This window comes from Phyllobates terribilis, unplaced genomic scaffold (assembly GCF_046119375.1).
Source record: "Phyllobates terribilis strain yellow unplaced genomic scaffold, ASM4611937v1 Scaffold_4393__1_contigs__length_61495, whole genome shotgun sequence".
Classification (NCBI taxonomy): domain Eukaryota; kingdom Metazoa; phylum Chordata; class Amphibia; order Anura; family Dendrobatidae; genus Phyllobates; species Phyllobates terribilis.
Window position 1 is genome coordinate 39,801 of NW_027367145.1, and position 17,940 is coordinate 57,740.

The following is a 17,940-nucleotide window of genomic DNA, read 5'->3' on the forward strand; positions in this document are numbered from 1 at the left end:
TAATATAACTCCGGTCAAACCAGATTTGGATCGAACTAGACCGAAAACCAGAATTTTCTAATTATGAGGACTAGAGACCAGATTATAATGCCTCCGGTTTTCTAATTATGAGGACTAGAGACCAGATTATAATGCCTCCGGTCCGGTGTCATTTAGCACACTATAAAATGATCTTACAATAGCCTTGCACAAAAGTATTTGTTTTTCTATATTAGGATAGGATTTCAGAAACACTCTCTTACTCCCTTCTTTTATCGTACAAATTTTAAATCATCATCCCAATATAGTATATCTTAACATAAATATAATCTTTCTAGTGATGTTTCCTTTCTCTTTCCCTAATATATATCAAAGAGAGCCTTAGGTGGATTTATTCTTGAGAACAAAACAACTGCTAACACACCAAATGTGATCAGTTTCTGCACCAAAGACTAAAACTCGATCAATTTCAACCACAAGCAAAGGATTCTTTATCATCCAAATTCCAACAAGAAAAAAGAGTAGAAAGCATACTTAAAGCTTGGCAATAATTCCAGTCTGGAGTGGTTTCGATGTAACAATTCCACTATCCTTCACTTCTGCCTCGAACTGATTAGGAGGCACGTCCACAGCAGGCGAGCAGTTGAAGAAACCATGTGGCTGCACCCATAAACAAAACAGTCATGGTTATGTAATTCCAAGAAAACTGTCATACTACATGGACCCTACATCCAACACAGACAAGAGAATCGTGCACGTAAGCGCGCAAATGCACTGTCCGACCCAACATACAAGCCCAATAAGATTCCATCCTAAAACCAATTAGCAATAGGAGAAGTAATCCATGAACTTATATACTAGATTTGTTATCTTCCAACTTCTGATGTGTGATACTTTATCTCAACAAAAACGATTATCCAGAGTGAAGATTATTACCATGAGCGTAAACCCGACATGCTCAACAGGCATGACAGGCCAGTCTTCAAGGCGAGGAATATGAGTAACCCCAAACACATACCATAAAACAATATCGGTTTCTTCAAGAGAGCGGTTCTGTTTAACCCACGTGGCCAATCCCTCCCCAACTCTAGGGTTTTGATTTGGGAACTCTCCACCAGGAAAAGTCTCATCGCGGGCAAAGGGTGTAACCCAAAGGTTGTGTTTCAAGAACGCCGCTCTCCTCAAGAACTTTGCCTCCGCACCCGCTAAAGGCAAGCAGTTCGACCCCGGCACAAGTTTATAACCTGTCAGTTGACCCGTCCTGTTTACACTTCTAGTGTTTCTTACGATCCAATGACGAGCACTCATAGGATTGCAATCGCGCATTGCTTCTAACTCCGTTTTAAGTACTTTTTCCTCTGCGTAAAATGCGTTGTTGTGGACATTGTCTTTCCCGGCTTCCTCTACTTTGACGTTCACCTCGACAACCTATGTCAAAGACAAAGTGCTCGTTTGGTTAGACGGAGTAGATGAGTTTCTATGCTTTTTCACTCCGTCTTCATTCTATTGGACAGAAACTAATTAAAGTAAATGATTTTTATATCAGCAGACCTGTTATACAAACTGATTAGACACTATTAATGTTTTATAATCTACGTGATTTTACTTCAAACGACTTACATACACAAATGGAGGGAGTATATGCTCTACATTGATGGAGTGGATATTTACCTTCTATTTATAAGGTTATAACAGTAACTAAATATAAATTCTAAAAAACTTCATGCATCCAACCAAACAAAATAGAGATTTTAAATTCACATGATTTACAATTTAACCAAACACAATTTTCTAGATCCATATCATTTAATGCTTTGTCAATTTTGTAGTAAAAAAGTGAACATACATGAAAAGTTTCTCTTGAAAATATAAACTGCATTATTTTATTGTAGAAAAGATCAAAAAGTACCCATAAGAACTACCTCTATTCATCAAAGATTGGCATTGTAAATACTTGCACAAGAACTAAGAGATCCAATAATTACCCTATATTCTTATTATTTTTTTCTAGAATTTATAACTCATCTCATTTTTAACCAACCAACAATTATAATTTGAATAGAAAGAATAATTTTTTCAATTTTCAATAACAAATCTCGTAACTTACTACCTAGATATCTAAAATGACAACATTTTCCAAACAAAAATGAGAGACTAAAATGACATTCTTTAGTAAACAGAATATGAAAAAGAAAGGACACCAAAAACGACTTATATATATGAACGGAAGAATTACTTAATTGTTCTCAAAAATCATGGAAATTTATTTTTAATATTGCTGATGAAAAAGTGGGGAAGATAATCTTACCCACCCTTATCTAGGTATTTACACTTCTGCCATTATACAGGAAGTTCACTCGCAGGTATTTCAAAATCAACCAAAATCATATATTCAAAGCTACTTCCTAGGAATATAGGAGGGGGGTCTTAATATATTAATTACTTTACCTGATTCAAACCTTCACCTGGTTTAGAATCAACAGCCATGTCCATACGAGCAACAAAGAAGTGCTGATGCACTGGTGCATATAACCCCGGAGCAATTGTAGTTCCATACTTGCGAAATTCACCAGGCTGTAAAGCTCCTAAGCTCAGAATTCCCGTCAGTTTCACCTCAGCCTCGATTTTCCCATCCTACATTTTTTAGTCAAAAACTCAAAATAATGAAAAAAAACTAGCCATGGAGAGATCAAAACAATTCACAGGACAAACTTACCTGATAAAAGTGCCAGTAGAATCCATATTCATAATTCGCTACAGTACAGATAAACGACACTGTCAACCTTCGTGACCGTCTAACTTCAGCTAAACCAGTCCTCCAATCTTGGTGTTTCCATAAAATTCCGTGATCCTCTTCATGCAAACAGACACAGTTTTCGATTGTTTCAACTCCACCAGTAAAGTTTGTGAAATGAGCATCAAAGTATTTGATGTAGCCCAAACAGTCACATCCCTTCTTAAGAGAATGCGCGTTTTTACCGAGTCCGTCTTCACCAGCATCAAACGCGTTCTTTCTGTAATGAGGATCGTTTGGATCTCCGTACGGCACAACCATCTCAACAAAGCTTAACCTGTGTGCTACAGATCTCCAGCCCCTACTACCATCTACATATGCTACAGAGTGAATCACTAAGCCTTCACGTGGTGTAAATCCAACTCTGAAGCTCCACTAACCAAAACAAACACACAAAATCGAATCAGAACAACCTCATTGCTTGCCCCTGTTTATAATGTTCATACAAGATTTATAACTAATTGTTACAGCTTAATATACAAACATAAAGAAACTGCGGCGAATGTTCACTGCTCAGTTACTCAGTACACAAATTCACATATCAAATTTGTATTGGACTTAGAAACATCTACTGTAACTAGATTTTTTGTATTGCTCAGTAAACTAACTAGAAATGAGGGAAGATATACTCACATATCCAATTTGTATTACTTAGTGCACTAACTGGTCAAGTAGGGAGTGAGTGAGTGCTGTAGGATTAGTTAGGAAGAGAAAGAAAAAAGAAATAACAAAGAAAAGAAAATTAAAGGTACAATATGATTTATAATTTAATTAATCTGAGTTTACTAATATTTAGTTATTAATTATAATTATTATTTATAAGTCAAAATTACATTAAAAAATCTAGATTAAGTATTTAATTTGTTATTATTTTATGCATCGGATATCCGGTATAAATATCTGATCAGGTAGAACAGAATATCCAACTCATATCGCATTGAATACGGATCGGGATTTTGTTAAATTTTTTCAACGTGATATCCGGTATACCGAATCAGATCGGGTTGGATCGATCTGATTGCTCAGCCCTATGTTTAACTAGCACCTCAAAGGAGTAAAAAAAAAAATTAGCACCTTTTGCCACTCAACGAAATTTCCATTAACGCGGAAACTGGGGCCTTCAGGCTGAATAATCTGTAAAGGCTTCACGTCACTTCTATCAGCTCCACCTCGTGACTCACCGGACGTGTAATTTCTTAGTGGATCAACTGGTGGTAGAGGAACAAATTTACGGTCTTCAAACTCAATCACTACCATGTTTTGCATATCTACAAGAATATGAATCCCTTCTACTGGACGAGCATAACCATTCTCCATGGGGCAATCACTTTCGGTTCTACAGAATAATAGTGGCTTAGCAAGCCTACGGTTTGGAGCATCAGATTCGCTATGGTAACCAAGACACCTGATAAAAATGACTATATAGGTAAGCATTCATATTGGAGCAGAATGGAAGGAAAAGAAACAATTTTAATACAAACCATGGATCAACCATAACTAGATCCATATCTTCAATACCCCTCCTCCTCATTGCTTCAGTAAATGGAGGGTAATCCTTCACCACAGCTTCACATTCAGCATACTCCATGGCATCCTATAATCATATACAAAACAAATCATTGGTATAGAAAGACGGACAAAAGATCAACAGAAAGACTCACAGATAAAAATAAACAAACATAATTTAGTTCAAAGTATAATAATACTTTTTTTTAAAATACTACATAATATTATTTTAATTATTAAAATACTATTTTATTCCTATAAAAAGTTATAAAAATCATTAAAACAACAATCATGACCCGATGAGTCAACCCGACCCGGATGGCCCGGAAAATTTACCAACCGGAACACAACCCGCACGACCCATTTGCCAAGTCTAAACACAACTACTATGCCAGCAAGGTATTCATGACATTTACTTCAATACTTTCAAGCTCCACATAGTTATATATAAGGAGTCAATAAGCTAGAAGAACACGATACACTATAACTCGCAAGAAGCAATAAGCAAATAAGAGAATATTAACATGGATAGATAAAGGACTCACCATAGGAGGCTGAACATCAGGGATAACTTTGGAGGAAATGACTTTGCCACGATGGTGACCACCACGCGTTGTGGCATGAGCTTCTGTGAGTTGAACAATCCATACACTAGTTTCATTTGACCGTTTGTTGTAAACAATAAGCCTAGCCTGCCGGGGCGGCAGTTTGGAAGGGATACCCGGCTGGCGCTTTGTTCTAGGAATCAAAGATGGCTGAAATGGAGGAAAGAAATATGCATCTGCTATAGCAACAACTTGTTTCTCTGGCTCCAACAGAACCACTTCAACAAAGCGCATACTATCCCTCTCCTAAAAAAGTTGAATTGTTATAGACAAAAGAAGTCAGCAAAGGAGCATAACACAATTATGACATCAAACAAACACCTCAGGAGTTGCTCCAGCTGCCCTGACAGTAGCAATTGCGACTTTGATTTCATTAGCAGACAGTGGATCCAAAGGATGGTTACTGTGAGCCCTCAACATGATAGGTTTTCCTATAGTGAAAACGGGAAAGAGGTCATATCACTTATTTTTGAAGGAATTGCAAATAATACATTTAATGGAGTGAAAGTCACATCATACAAACTTCTAAACTCTGTAGGATTTCAGCAGATCACATGATTTATAGTAAAGTGTCAAAGAAAGAAAGACAGACCAGAAGGAGCGGTATCAGGGAGTGTCTCAACCGAACGAATCATCGACGCCGAAGTAGCAGCCACGGCTGCAGTCCTCTGCTGAAGCCCAATCGGATCAACCGTGGAAGCTGGATCGGCGACGCCGCCTGCAGTAACGGCCGGAAGAACGCTCCAATTCGTCGGAGATGATTTAACAGCTACAGATTGGGCGATGCCACTAGCACCGTCACTAGGCTTAGCCTTGATGGCGGAGCAGCAAGAGAGTGGCGTCGCTTTTTGCGAAGTTGCGGCCATTGCAGAGGGTTAGTGATTTCACCGTAACAACTACTTTCACTGTGGTCCACAATTGAAATTGACATGCAGGTACAAGCAGTGGGGTTGCTGAAAGGCGCCGCCACAGCCACCGGAGGGTGTTGGCTCAGTCAGGAATCCGGCGACTAAAGTTGGGGGAAAGACAGGGAGAAGGGGGATCGACAAATATCCAATGGAACCACGGGTGACAGCCGGAGGTGTATGTAAATATGTTAGTGGAGTATTTGGGTTGGCCTTTCTTTTCCAAGTGCAACAGACTTTTTGATATATTTTTTATGTCTATTTTTATAATCACGGGGAATATGAGTTATTCCGATTACCGAGGGGGGTTAGGTATCGGGACACTGATTTTTTTCTTCCCGAAATTTCCTATGGTACCCCTTAAATAAATTAGGTAAAATTTCCTATACACACGTTAGATGAGGGAGGTTCTTGTGAGTAGAAGGGTTATAGTGAGTATGTGAGTACGGATCTGGACCATTGGATCATGGTGATCAACGATCCAGGAAATTTGGGAATAAAATAAAAAAATAAAAAGCCAAATACGGACGCGCGTGTCTCTCTTTTAAACTGAAGGTTAATTTTGTAAAAACACCTGGAAAATAGAATGAAAAGACACCAATGCCCCCGTGCAATTATGTACCAGCCAGATTCGCATCTTCTCGTCTTCTACACTCCTCCCAGTAACACAAAATTGAGACTTGCAGAAGAAGAAAAGAGATCGAAGCGAAATCGTCAACAACGATTCACCGACTACTGCATCAGAAAAAGTCACAACAAAATGTCAGGAACAGAGAGCGAGTCTAATGGCGTTGGTAAGAACAATCCTGATTTCAACCTAATTTCCGATTTTCTCCGAAATTGAGATTTCGACCTATTTTTAGTTTGTTTTATAGTTTAGCACTAGAGATTATAGTTGTTGTGACATTTTGAACTGATTTCGACCTATTTTCTCCCAATTTGAGATTTCGAACTGATATTGGACGACTATTATGGTATTTTGAGTTAAAATGTTCCATAAATTGGATTTGCATGAACTGAAAATCTGCATGAACAAAACTGACATCTATTCATTCAAAATATGAGAAATATTCCGGAATCTGAGATTTTATGAACCTTATCACCATTTCAACGTGGAAAATTTGGAGTTTGATGTAATTTTCTACTGTTTATGTGTTTGAAGGTGATGGAATGGAAATTGAAGTTATAAGAATTGGAACATCTTCCTCATCTGGTTCAATATCATCTTCAACATCTACTTCGAACTCCAGCGCTGCTTTAACAGTTGAACACATTGTGTTAGGAAGTGCTACAGATGAAGAAGATATTGCTAACTCTAGTGGAGGTGAAGAGGTTATATACAAGAGCGACATTTTGAACCTGCGCCTGCGCCTGAGCCTGAGCCTGAGCCTGAGCCTGAACAACAGCAACAGCTAGTTGAGCTGAGCATGCAAAGCTACACAGCTCTAGAAGATGAGTTTTCATCACCACAAAACATGCATGAGCATAGAGAAAATCGCAAACATCAACTTACATACTCAGGAAGAGTAAAATGTGTTGCACGAAAGAAGGGATTAAAGCCATATGGAAAGAGATTGGCAGAAAAGAGTGAAAAAATGAAAGAGAGAAGTGTCGTGTTAAAGACAACACAAGGGCAACCAATGGAAGACCCATGAAACTCAGCAACAAAAAGAGGAGGAGCAAAAAGAACATAAAGAGAAAGACAGAAAGAAGGAGGAAGTGCTGCGACGATCTGTTGGTACAAGTAAGCAAAAAATGTTTAGATTGTTTAACTTAAAACTACACGGAATTAGTATGATCCTCAAATTTAGGGTTCATGAAAATATATGTACTGGAACATGAAAACGTATATGATGGAACATGAGAATGTATATGATGGAACATGATATTAAAAGAACATGAACATGACATTAAAAAAGTAAGGTTCAGGAAAACGTATTTGCTTGAACATGACATTACAAGAACAGGAACATGAGATTGAAGTCCATAATTGATTTATGTATTTAATAAAGATCAAAGTTAAATAGAGTTCATTTTTTGAGTTACAAAAAGAAAGTGCATGACAAAAAAATATTAAGGTTCATGAAATCGACAGACTGGATCACACCTATCTACTATGAGGTTCATTGTATAGAAAGAAAAAATGCAACTTCAAAAAACTATTGAAAGATAGAATTTATGTTTTTAAACTGACATATCTATTATTATATGATTCACGTAGGTAGCAAAGTTTGTCCACAACCAAACGACAATCAACGAATGACCATGGACTCCGAAAAATCAAACTTAGAGGTAAGGGATAAAGGGAAAGGAAAGAAGGAAGCAATTGTAAAAGTGCTTGGCAAGAGGCAACAAAAAGATCAGATTGAATTGGGGGGTAAAACGAAAGCTCTGAAAGTGGAAATTGATTTGGATGGATTTCCAAAATTGCTTACCCGAAACATTCCCAAGATGTTTGTTGAGACAATGGCTGCACTAAGTGAAGAGCAGAAGAACTGGGTCAGAGAAATGGGATTTGGAGATCTTTTAAATCTGAAATTCATTAAAGTCCCCAATGCAATGGCGTATTGGATATTGGATAATTATGATGAGGTGAGATGCGCAATAAGAATGAGAGATGGAGGCTGCATAGATGCAAATGAGAAAGAGGTGGAAAGGGTTCTTGGGATACCAAGAGGAGAACAAATGATCCCAAGAGAGAGAACAGATGCAGAACAACATGTTGTTTTGGATGAGTGGTTTAATTTCTTCAAAACAGATGAGAAAATGCAGCAAGCCTCAAGCTCAAAACCAATACAAAAAATAGACGGTTCAAGACCATCGCATATTGCTGAGAGGTTGATCGTTTGTAAGGATGAAACTTGGTTTAAGAGGTTATTCATAAATCTCTTCATCTCAGGATTGATAGAATCGAATCAGAAAGGGACAGTCAACAAGAGCTTGCTAATAACAGATGTTGAGAGGTGTGAGTTTGTATTGAACTCATTGCCACAAACATCTCTCGACTGGAAAGCTAAAAAGAATAGGTTTTACAAAGGTCCTATCATCTTTCTTGTGGTAAGGGGTAACTTTATTTATTAAATTTTATAAATATTTACCATCAAGTATAATAATTTTCGTAGTTTAACAACTTTGTATACTTGCTTTATGTACAGTTATTGTATGTTGATAGAGTGACAATAATGGGCAAAGAAAACCCGCACTCAACACCTGTATTTCTGAGCTGGACAGACAAGAGTTTGTATGAAAGAGAGGATAATGAGATCAAGTTTGGTGGTTTTGGTAGAGGAAAGCTTCAATTACACCATGAAAAGGCGAGGATTAATGAAGAACATGAAACAATGAACCATGAAAGCACAGAAACACCAGCTGCAGGGGCAATAAAGGTATAAGTTGATGCATTTTGAATATTGAGATGCATGTTGAATGGAATTGATGATGTTGATGATTTGGTAAATGACTTAGAGTTTCGTTGAGTTGATCATTGAAAATAAGTTGATGTTAAAATTGTGATGTATTTCCCACGTCGATGTTGAAAATAATGCATGATGTTCATATTATTTATTTTTAGGGTTCATGGTTTATAACATTGAGGTTCATGGTTTAAAACATTGAGGTTCATGGTTTATAACATTGAGGTTCATAGTTTATAACATTGAGGTTCATGGTTTTTATGTAGAAATGGCTGCTTGATTTTACTAGCAAAACTAGATTGTTGGGGAAAGCAATCATCGAGGTGGAGGAAATGATGAAGACTATGCCAAACGAGTTCGATACACAAGAAAGGGTGAAAACTGTTGTAAATACAACAAAGATAATGATGAGGAAAACAGAAGATGAGGAGAGAAGCAAGCAAGATTTTATGAGCGTGTGGAATGATGAGAACCATCCGTTCTGGTCTGATCCACAACTCATTAACTGTCTACGCGAGATTGAGGAGAATACAAAAGAAAAAACAGTTAAAAATCCAGCTGCTACAGTCTCACCCAAAGTTGTCGAACAAAATGATGACATGTTCTGGGTAAACATAAGTGATATTGGAACAGAAGCAATAGGGAGTAAAGGTGTAAAGATAAATGAAAAGATTGTTGCAAAAGATGGAGCTCAAGAAGAACCGAGAACACAACATGTGAAGGTGAAGGTTAGAAAGACAAATATAGAAATCTGACCACCAGCATTCCACTTAATAAGTTCTGAAGAGCAGGAAGATACTATACAAAAAATCATTGACGTTGAAGATAAAGAGGATGCACAAGAAGCCTTGGCCAGACAAATTGAAGATGATGATGAGGATTTAAGGACGAGATTAAAGGTAAATACTAAACTATCAATTACAAAGACATTCAGATAACCTGCCAAATAACCAAAATGATTACAAATGAAACAGGCTAAAGCAAAAGCAAAGGGGAAAGCTGTAATGGTTGAGCCAGAAAAACCGCTGATTAAACACTATCGTCTGTCGCGTAATCTCAGAAGCCCGTACAAACAGAGAAGCATTGACATCTTATCAAGGCAAACTGAGCAACAACAAGCTGTTTACAGATATTGTTGTGCAAGAACTTTAACTGAGTAAGTGTTTGTGTCTGGAAAAAAATTGTAAGTTAAAATACAACAAACGAGCAAATGAATAAATGCATAATAATCATTTTACTAAAAATGAAAGAGTGATCATCCCTTGTACAAGGATATGCGACGGGATGTCAAAGCAATCGAATTTGCAACCATGGAGATAGAGGTGCACTTCAAATGCATGGATGCATTTACAACGCTTCTAAACAAAAACGAGGAATTACGAAGCCCAGAACATCCAAACAGACTAATCTTGTATGTGAAGATCTGGGTAAGAAAAAAATTATCCTTATTGCACATGGAAAAACATAAAAAAATGTTAAATGTTTAAAAAAGCATAAGGTTCATATGATTGAACCATAAGGTTCATTATTATGGGTAGAAAGGTTCATAATCTCTGGGACAAAAAGGTGCATAATTTCAAGGGTCATTATTATGTTTAACAAAAAGGTTCATGAGTTTACAATATAAAGTTCATGATTATGTATAGTAAAATGACTGGAAAATAAACTACAATTGTTCAATAATGCAGGGTATGAGACCAAAAGATGAAGAACTCGATGTTAGAAACAATATCAATTATGCTTTGAATCAAGTGCACGGACGGAAATTAAAAGACATAGACATTTTCCAGTTAGAAATATAACTTTCATATTTGTTGTGTTTGCGATAGTTTAAACTATAACAATGATGAAAATGTTTGTAGATCATGGTCCCAGTACTAGTTGGTCAATAGTATTTTGTTGTTGTTTTCAATTTGAAACATCAAAAGTCACAAATACTGGACAGTGCAAAAGAAGACAGAGGGATGAAATTCTACTTGCCAGTAGTGCAAAAATTGGTGAGCATAAAACTTAAATTTGAAAAACAACAACTTTGTAGTTTATCAAGTTGAATAGAAACTGAAAAATAGTGTGTTGTTTGTTTACTGTGTCTTCTAGGCCTATATATTGGGTAAACAACTGAGAATTGCTCGCCTTAATAAGAAAGCGGATATGATGGAAGAATCTGCATCTACTCCAGTGCTAGTCAATCTTCCTTGCAAATCCAGTGTTGATGAAGAGTACTCGTCAAGAATATATGCAATGAGACACCTGGAAGTGTACATGGGTGTACCTAATGAGCAATGGGAAGACCAAATGTCAGAAAAGAACAAGGAGAAATGTGTAAAAGCATTGAGGGTCAAATACACACAGGATCATAACTTCTCCCACAAATCTGATGATTGAACAAGCATTGGATATCATTAAGAAAAATCCAGCACCTGCTAGCCAAGAGTGACCAGAAAATGCACAAAATGCTTGTTTTGATATGGTCTACTTTCAAACAGGTTGATATTACAATTTACAATGCATTTTGAATGGAATTGATGATGATGATGATGTATTCAAACTTAAGATTCAGGTTGAAAACAACGTTTTCCAGCTTGGTGAAATATATATAATGCATGATGTTTATAGGATTTATCCTGATGGTTCATGATTTATATCGTTGTGGTGCATGATTTATACATTGAGGTTCATGCTTTTTAAGATTAAGGTTCCTGGTTCATAACATCGAGTAACATGCTTGATGCAATATAATTGATGATTTATACTATTATAGAAAAAAAAGTGACAGTACACAGGATAAGATTCGGCAATAAAAATACACTATCTTGGAAAAAAAGTACACATGGGTTCAAGATATATACGCAGGAGCATTAAAAATAGTAGGTTAAACAGGAGCATAGTACGCAGAAACTAGGTTAAACATGAGCTAGTACGTAGAAGCTAGTGCGCAGAAGATAGTAGATAGGCGGAGCAGCTTTTGCAGACACTATCTTTGAAAAAATCTTCACAACAGCATTGTTCTCATAAAGCTAGTACGGAGGAGCATTAAACAGGAAAAGTTAAACAAAGAGCATTATACAGGGGCATTAAAACAGGATAAGTTAAACAAGAGCATTACACATGACCATTAAACCAAAAATATTTGTTTTGATATATTCTGCTTTCAAATAGGTTGATATTAAAATTGACAATGCATTTTGAATGGAATTGATGATGATGATGTATTCCAACTTAAGATTCAGGTTGAAAACAGCGTTTTCCAACTTGATGAAATATAATGCGTGATGTACAAATGATTTATTCTGATGGTTCATGATTTATATCGTTTAGGTTCATGGTTTATTAGATTGAGGTTCATGCTTTATAAGAGTAAGGTTCATGGTATATAACATTGAGGTTCATGCTTGATGAAAATATAATTGATGATTTATATTATAGAAAAAAAGGGAGGGCACACAGGATAAGTTTTTGCAATAAAAATACACTATCTTTGAAAAGGTACACATGTGTTGTAGATATTATAAAAATGGAAAATAGAGAAATTGAAAAAAAAATATATTGGGCAGTTAACTGTAGCAATTCGGCTTTTTCAAACACTATCTTTGAAAAAAACTTCAAAACAACACTAGTTCCCAGAAGCTAGTACGCAGCAGCATTAAACAGGAGCATTGAAAAGGAGCATTACACAGGAGCAGTTTTAGGCATTTAAAGACACTATCTTTGAGAAGTCTTCACAAGAGAAGCACACAGAAAACACTCCAAATCCAGAAAATCTTTGAACTTCAAAAGATGTTCAAAAAACACAAAAATAACAAAAAATGGGTTGAATGTTCAACTTCAAACAACAAAAAAACGAAAAAGATGCCGAAGAATATAAAGGAGACAGATTCCAGTGGAAGTGAAGGTAAGAAAACTTTCATTGAATTGCTACATTTTTTCATACTGAGTGTTTTGTTACTTGAATCAATGGATTTTCTACTCTTTCAAGGGAAATGCAAAACAATGAAAAAATATTGCCTTTTAATTACAGAAAAATTGCTTGAAGTAGCTGCAAAAATGGGTAAACTAACTGTAGAAGCAAGCAACCAAGTGAAAGAGAAGCAGAGGGAAGAAGACATGGCAGAACGCACAGACAGACCATATCTTCAAGTAAGTAAAAAATACATTAAACAGTTAATTAATGGAACATAAACAACTAAAAGTGAGTAAACTAGCTGTAGAACCAAGCAAGCAAGTGAAAGAGAGGCAGATGGGAGAAGACATGGAGGAACGCACACCGATGTTTGAAACAAAAAATGAGTTGATGAGTGGCCAAAATGAACAAACAAAGGGAAATCTCATATGTACAAGTAAGTAACAATAAATTTAACAGTCAACTAATGGAACATACACAGAAAAACTACATGGTTCATTGTTTTATATCATTGAGGTTCACGGTTTATATTTGCGGTTCATGGTTTATAACAACGCGGTTCATGGTTTATATAATCGTGGTTCATGGTTTATAACATCGTGGTTCATGGTTTTTTAACATCGTAGTTCATTGATTTTAAATACAAAAAGAGAATTTAATAGAGTTCAAAGTTAATTAGTGTTCTTATTTTTCCAATTACATAAACTCATGATACAGTGTCTTTTAGACTTCATTCTACAAGTGTTTCTACCTTTTTTCATGCATGTGTCATTTAATTTTTGTGAAAATATTTTATGTTTTTTATGTCTAAATATTTTTAGTTGAAGCGGATGGAGAGGCCATGCAGGACACGGATGATGAGGGCCCGTATGAGGAGTCGTACGATGAGGAGTATGAAGAATACCTTTTCAATGAGTACTTTTATGGGAACGGAGAAGACAATGATGATTACATGACTTGGGATCCCCAGTATGATGAATTGAACTAGATCTACTTGTAGTTTCATTTCATTAAAATCAAAATCAAGGATGTAGTTTCATTTCTGTTTGGATTTGAGGTTTCATGCATGTGTCTTTTAGTTTCATTTCATTTCTGTTTCAAGTTAATGTTGAAATTGTAATGCATTTCAATGAAAAAATTCTGGTTTGTGGACAAGTGTTTCCCAGGTTGATGTTGAAAAAATCATGCATGATGCTTCATTGTTTCTAAAAATGACGGTTCAGGGTTTATAACATTGAGGTTCATGGTATATAACAATGAGGTTCATGGTATATAACAATGAGGTTCATTACTAGTTGAAAGTGGGTACATTTTTCAAAATTTGAAAATTCAGTTACTTTATTCAAAATAGCACATGTTAACAAAAAGAAACAATCTTAAAAAAACAAAAAAATATTAAAGTAAGAGCAGGTACATATAATTGGGATAATGATTCATGGCAATAAACACATCGGATCATGATTAATAAAATGAAGGTACATTTATAAATATTAGACTAATGAAAATTAATTATTTATTTAAAACAGCACATGTGGGTCATAAAACAAAATTATGAGAATGGTCCACGACAATAAACAAAAATATAACACATAAAAAAGGTGAAGTAGAAAAACGTGCACGTACGAAAGGGTATCTGGGATTACAAAAATGATTTTTAAAAGATACCCTGCATGGCGGTACTGTATCCCCTTCAAAACTGCAAAAAGAGTGATTCCCCAAAAGCATAAAAGAGTGACTGAAGTTGAAAAGACAACTCTTTCTTCCACAAAAAAAAAGAGTGATTCCCCAAAAGCAAAAAAGAGTGACTGAGTTGAAAAGACAACTCTTTCTTCCACACAAAAGCAAAAAAGCTTTTCCCCAAAAACTACACAAAAGCGAGACAGAGAATCACTCGTTCTCTTTCAAATAAGCATATGCTTGAAGAAATATAAAAACAGCGAGAGAGAGAGAGAAGAACGAAAAAACCCCTTCAAAACTGCAAAATCGCACAACAAATTGAAAGGGGAAAATGTCGTCCGATGACATGTGGAACACAAGAACAGACAGCGATTCGGATGGGAGTGAAGGTACGAAATTTTTGTTCGAACCCTAAATCTACAATTTATGGGAGTTTATTTGAAACCCTAAATGTGAAACTTAAGCTTAGCTTGTACATGATTTGTGTATGTGGATACCAATATTTTCCTCTGTGGATATGTGGGGAACAGATCTGTTAAAAGAAATTTGTTAAAACTCATCTGTTAAACTTGTTTATTGGGACTGTGGGAATATGGAGAAACTTGTTAAAACTGATTTGGTAATGTGGAGATGATGACGATGATGTGTATAACTACTTTGTTAAAATGATGTATAGAACTGATTTATTACACTGATTTGGTAATGTGGAGATTTGGGATGTGTGGGTATGTGGACATTTGGGTTGTGTGTGTATGTGGAACATAATTTACTGAAAGTTTAAATTGTCATGTGGATAACTAACTTTGGAAATTTGATGTTCCAGCTGATGTGGCTATATCACAGATTTTTAGTAGAAGAGGTCCACGAAGAAGGGGGAAAGGAAGAGGAAAAAGGGGGGGAGTGCAAATGAGAGGGGGCAGAGGAAGAAGGGGAAGAGGAGTACAAGTAAGAGGAGGTATAAGAAGAAGGGAGGAGAGGGTAACGAATGTTTTAATTGACAATGCATCAAGCTCTACTCATGTCAATGAAGATTCTACCACAAACGCAAGCGAGAGAACTGTATTACAACAAACAAACCTGTTAAGGACATGTCAGGAAAAGACTCTACCATAAACGCAAGCGAGAAAGCTGTATTACAACAAGACAAACCTGTTAAGGACATGTCAGGAAAAGATTCTACAACAAACGCAAGCGAGAGAACTGTGTTACAACAAGACACCACTATTAAGGAGAGAGAGCAACCAACACTAGGAACAAACCAACACACACCAGAAAACGTGTTAAAACCTGTAGAGAAACCTAAATTCCCTAAAAGGTATAAACAAACAGCAAGGAAGAAGGTAAAGTTTGTTAACATTAAATTGAATGAACGAATTGCAAGACTAATGGAAGAGAAAGAGAAGCAAGCGGAGTTGAGAAAAGGGGCGAACAGATGAAAGAAAGAGAAGAACCAATGAGAGAGGGTGAAGAACTACAACAGGATAAAAGGGACGAACTGATGACAGAGGGAGTAGAGAAGGAGATACGAAGGGACGGACTGAGGAGTGAAGGATAAAAAACAGTGAGAAAAGACAAAGAACTACATAAGGGAACATCTGAGTTTATGGAGAACAAAGGACAAGAAACAAAAGGACAGAGCACACCATCAAGTAAGTAAAAATATAAAGATTTAAGTCATTAAATTACTTCTGGGAGGATTTACTATATAAGGTTCATGATATATAACTACTGGAACATAACATTGATGAGCATGGTTCATTATTTATAACAATGCGGTACATGTTTTTTAACATTGTGGTTCATGGATTATAAAAAAAGGTTTGTAACATTTAGGTTTATGGTTTACAAAAAAACTTATGGGAGGATTTAATATAAGGTTCATGATATATAACTACTGGAACATAACATTGATGTGCATGGTTCATTATTTGTAACATTGTGGTTTATGGTTTATAACAATGAGGTTCATGACTTATAACAAAAGGTTTATAAAATTTAGGCTTATGGTTTAAAAAAAAAACTTCTGGGAGGATTTAATATAAGGTTCATGATATATAACTACTGGAACATAACATTGATGAGCATGGTTCATTATTTATAACATTGAGGTACATGTTTTTTAACATTGGGATTCATGGATTATAAAAAAGGTTTATAACATTTAGGTTTATGGTTTACAAAAAAACGTTAATGTTTAAAAAAAATGACAGTCAAAGCCTTACTTACATTTGTTCATTGTAGAAGGTACATTTAGGTTGATGATTATAACGTTAATGTTTAAAAAAACTAATGATTACAGAACCAGTAGCAGAAGGAAAGGACAAAGAGAAGATGGAAAAAATGCAAAGAAAAAGAAAAGCGACAGAATCAACTTCAAGAAAACAGCCTATAAAGAAAAAGAAGATGAAGAAGGTAAAAAAGAATGAAAAAGATGATACAGAAGAGCAACCAATAAAAGAAGAAGGATTTCCTAAGCTTTTAACAAGGAACATTCCAAAAATGTTTGTTGAAACAATGACGTATCTTGGTGAAGATAAAAAACAATGGGTAAGAGAGATGAGTTTCGGGGAACTACTAAACCTCAAATTACTAAGGCTTCCAACAGCAATGGCCTATTGGGTTATAGAAAACTACGATGAAGTAAAGTGTGCAATAAAGCTAGAAGATGGAAGCTTAATATATGTAAATGAGAATGAGGTTCAAAGAGTTTTGGGGATTCCAAGAGGGGATAGGAAAATTATGAGAAGCAATGAAGATGAGGGACAAAAAGCTGTTTTAGAAGAATGGAGAAAATACTTTCAGAAACATCAACCAAATGCCGGCTCCAGTGCAGTAAATAATGGTTCAAGGCCAACACAAATAGCTGAGCAGTTGGTTCTGTGTAAAGATCAAGTATGGTTTAACAGGTTGTTCATCAACTTTTTCGTCTCAGCACTAATAGAGAGCAACCAGAAGGGGACTGTAAACCTAAGCTTGATTATGACTGATGTTCATGATGTCAAGAATATGAATTGGTGTGAATTCGTGATGAACTCACTACCACAAACAAAGTTAGATTGGAAGGTGAAGAAAAACAGATTTTACAAAGGCCCAATCATCCTACTACTAGTAAGAAAAAAATAGATTCATACTATTTAATGATAATCATTCATAAAATTAA

At 35.8% G+C, this 17,940-nt stretch overlaps 1 protein-coding gene across 1 annotated transcript; it reads right to left on the minus strand.

The window, feature by feature from the left end:
• Positions 1 to 513: 513 nt before the first annotated feature.
• On the minus strand, positions 514 to 5,304 carry LOC141249212 (uncharacterized). Its single transcript, XM_073669561.1, has 8 exons — positions 5,206 to 5,304; positions 4,825 to 5,130; positions 4,255 to 4,367; positions 3,848 to 4,178; positions 2,696 to 3,148; positions 2,428 to 2,613; positions 916 to 1,407; positions 514 to 639 (listed from the first exon to the last, which is right to left on the minus strand). Exons 1-8 carry the CDS (start codon positions 5,302 to 5,304, stop codon positions 514 to 516), a joined length of 2,106 nt encoding a protein of 701 aa, XP_073525662.1.
• Positions 5,305 to 17,940: the final 12,636 nt, after the last annotated feature.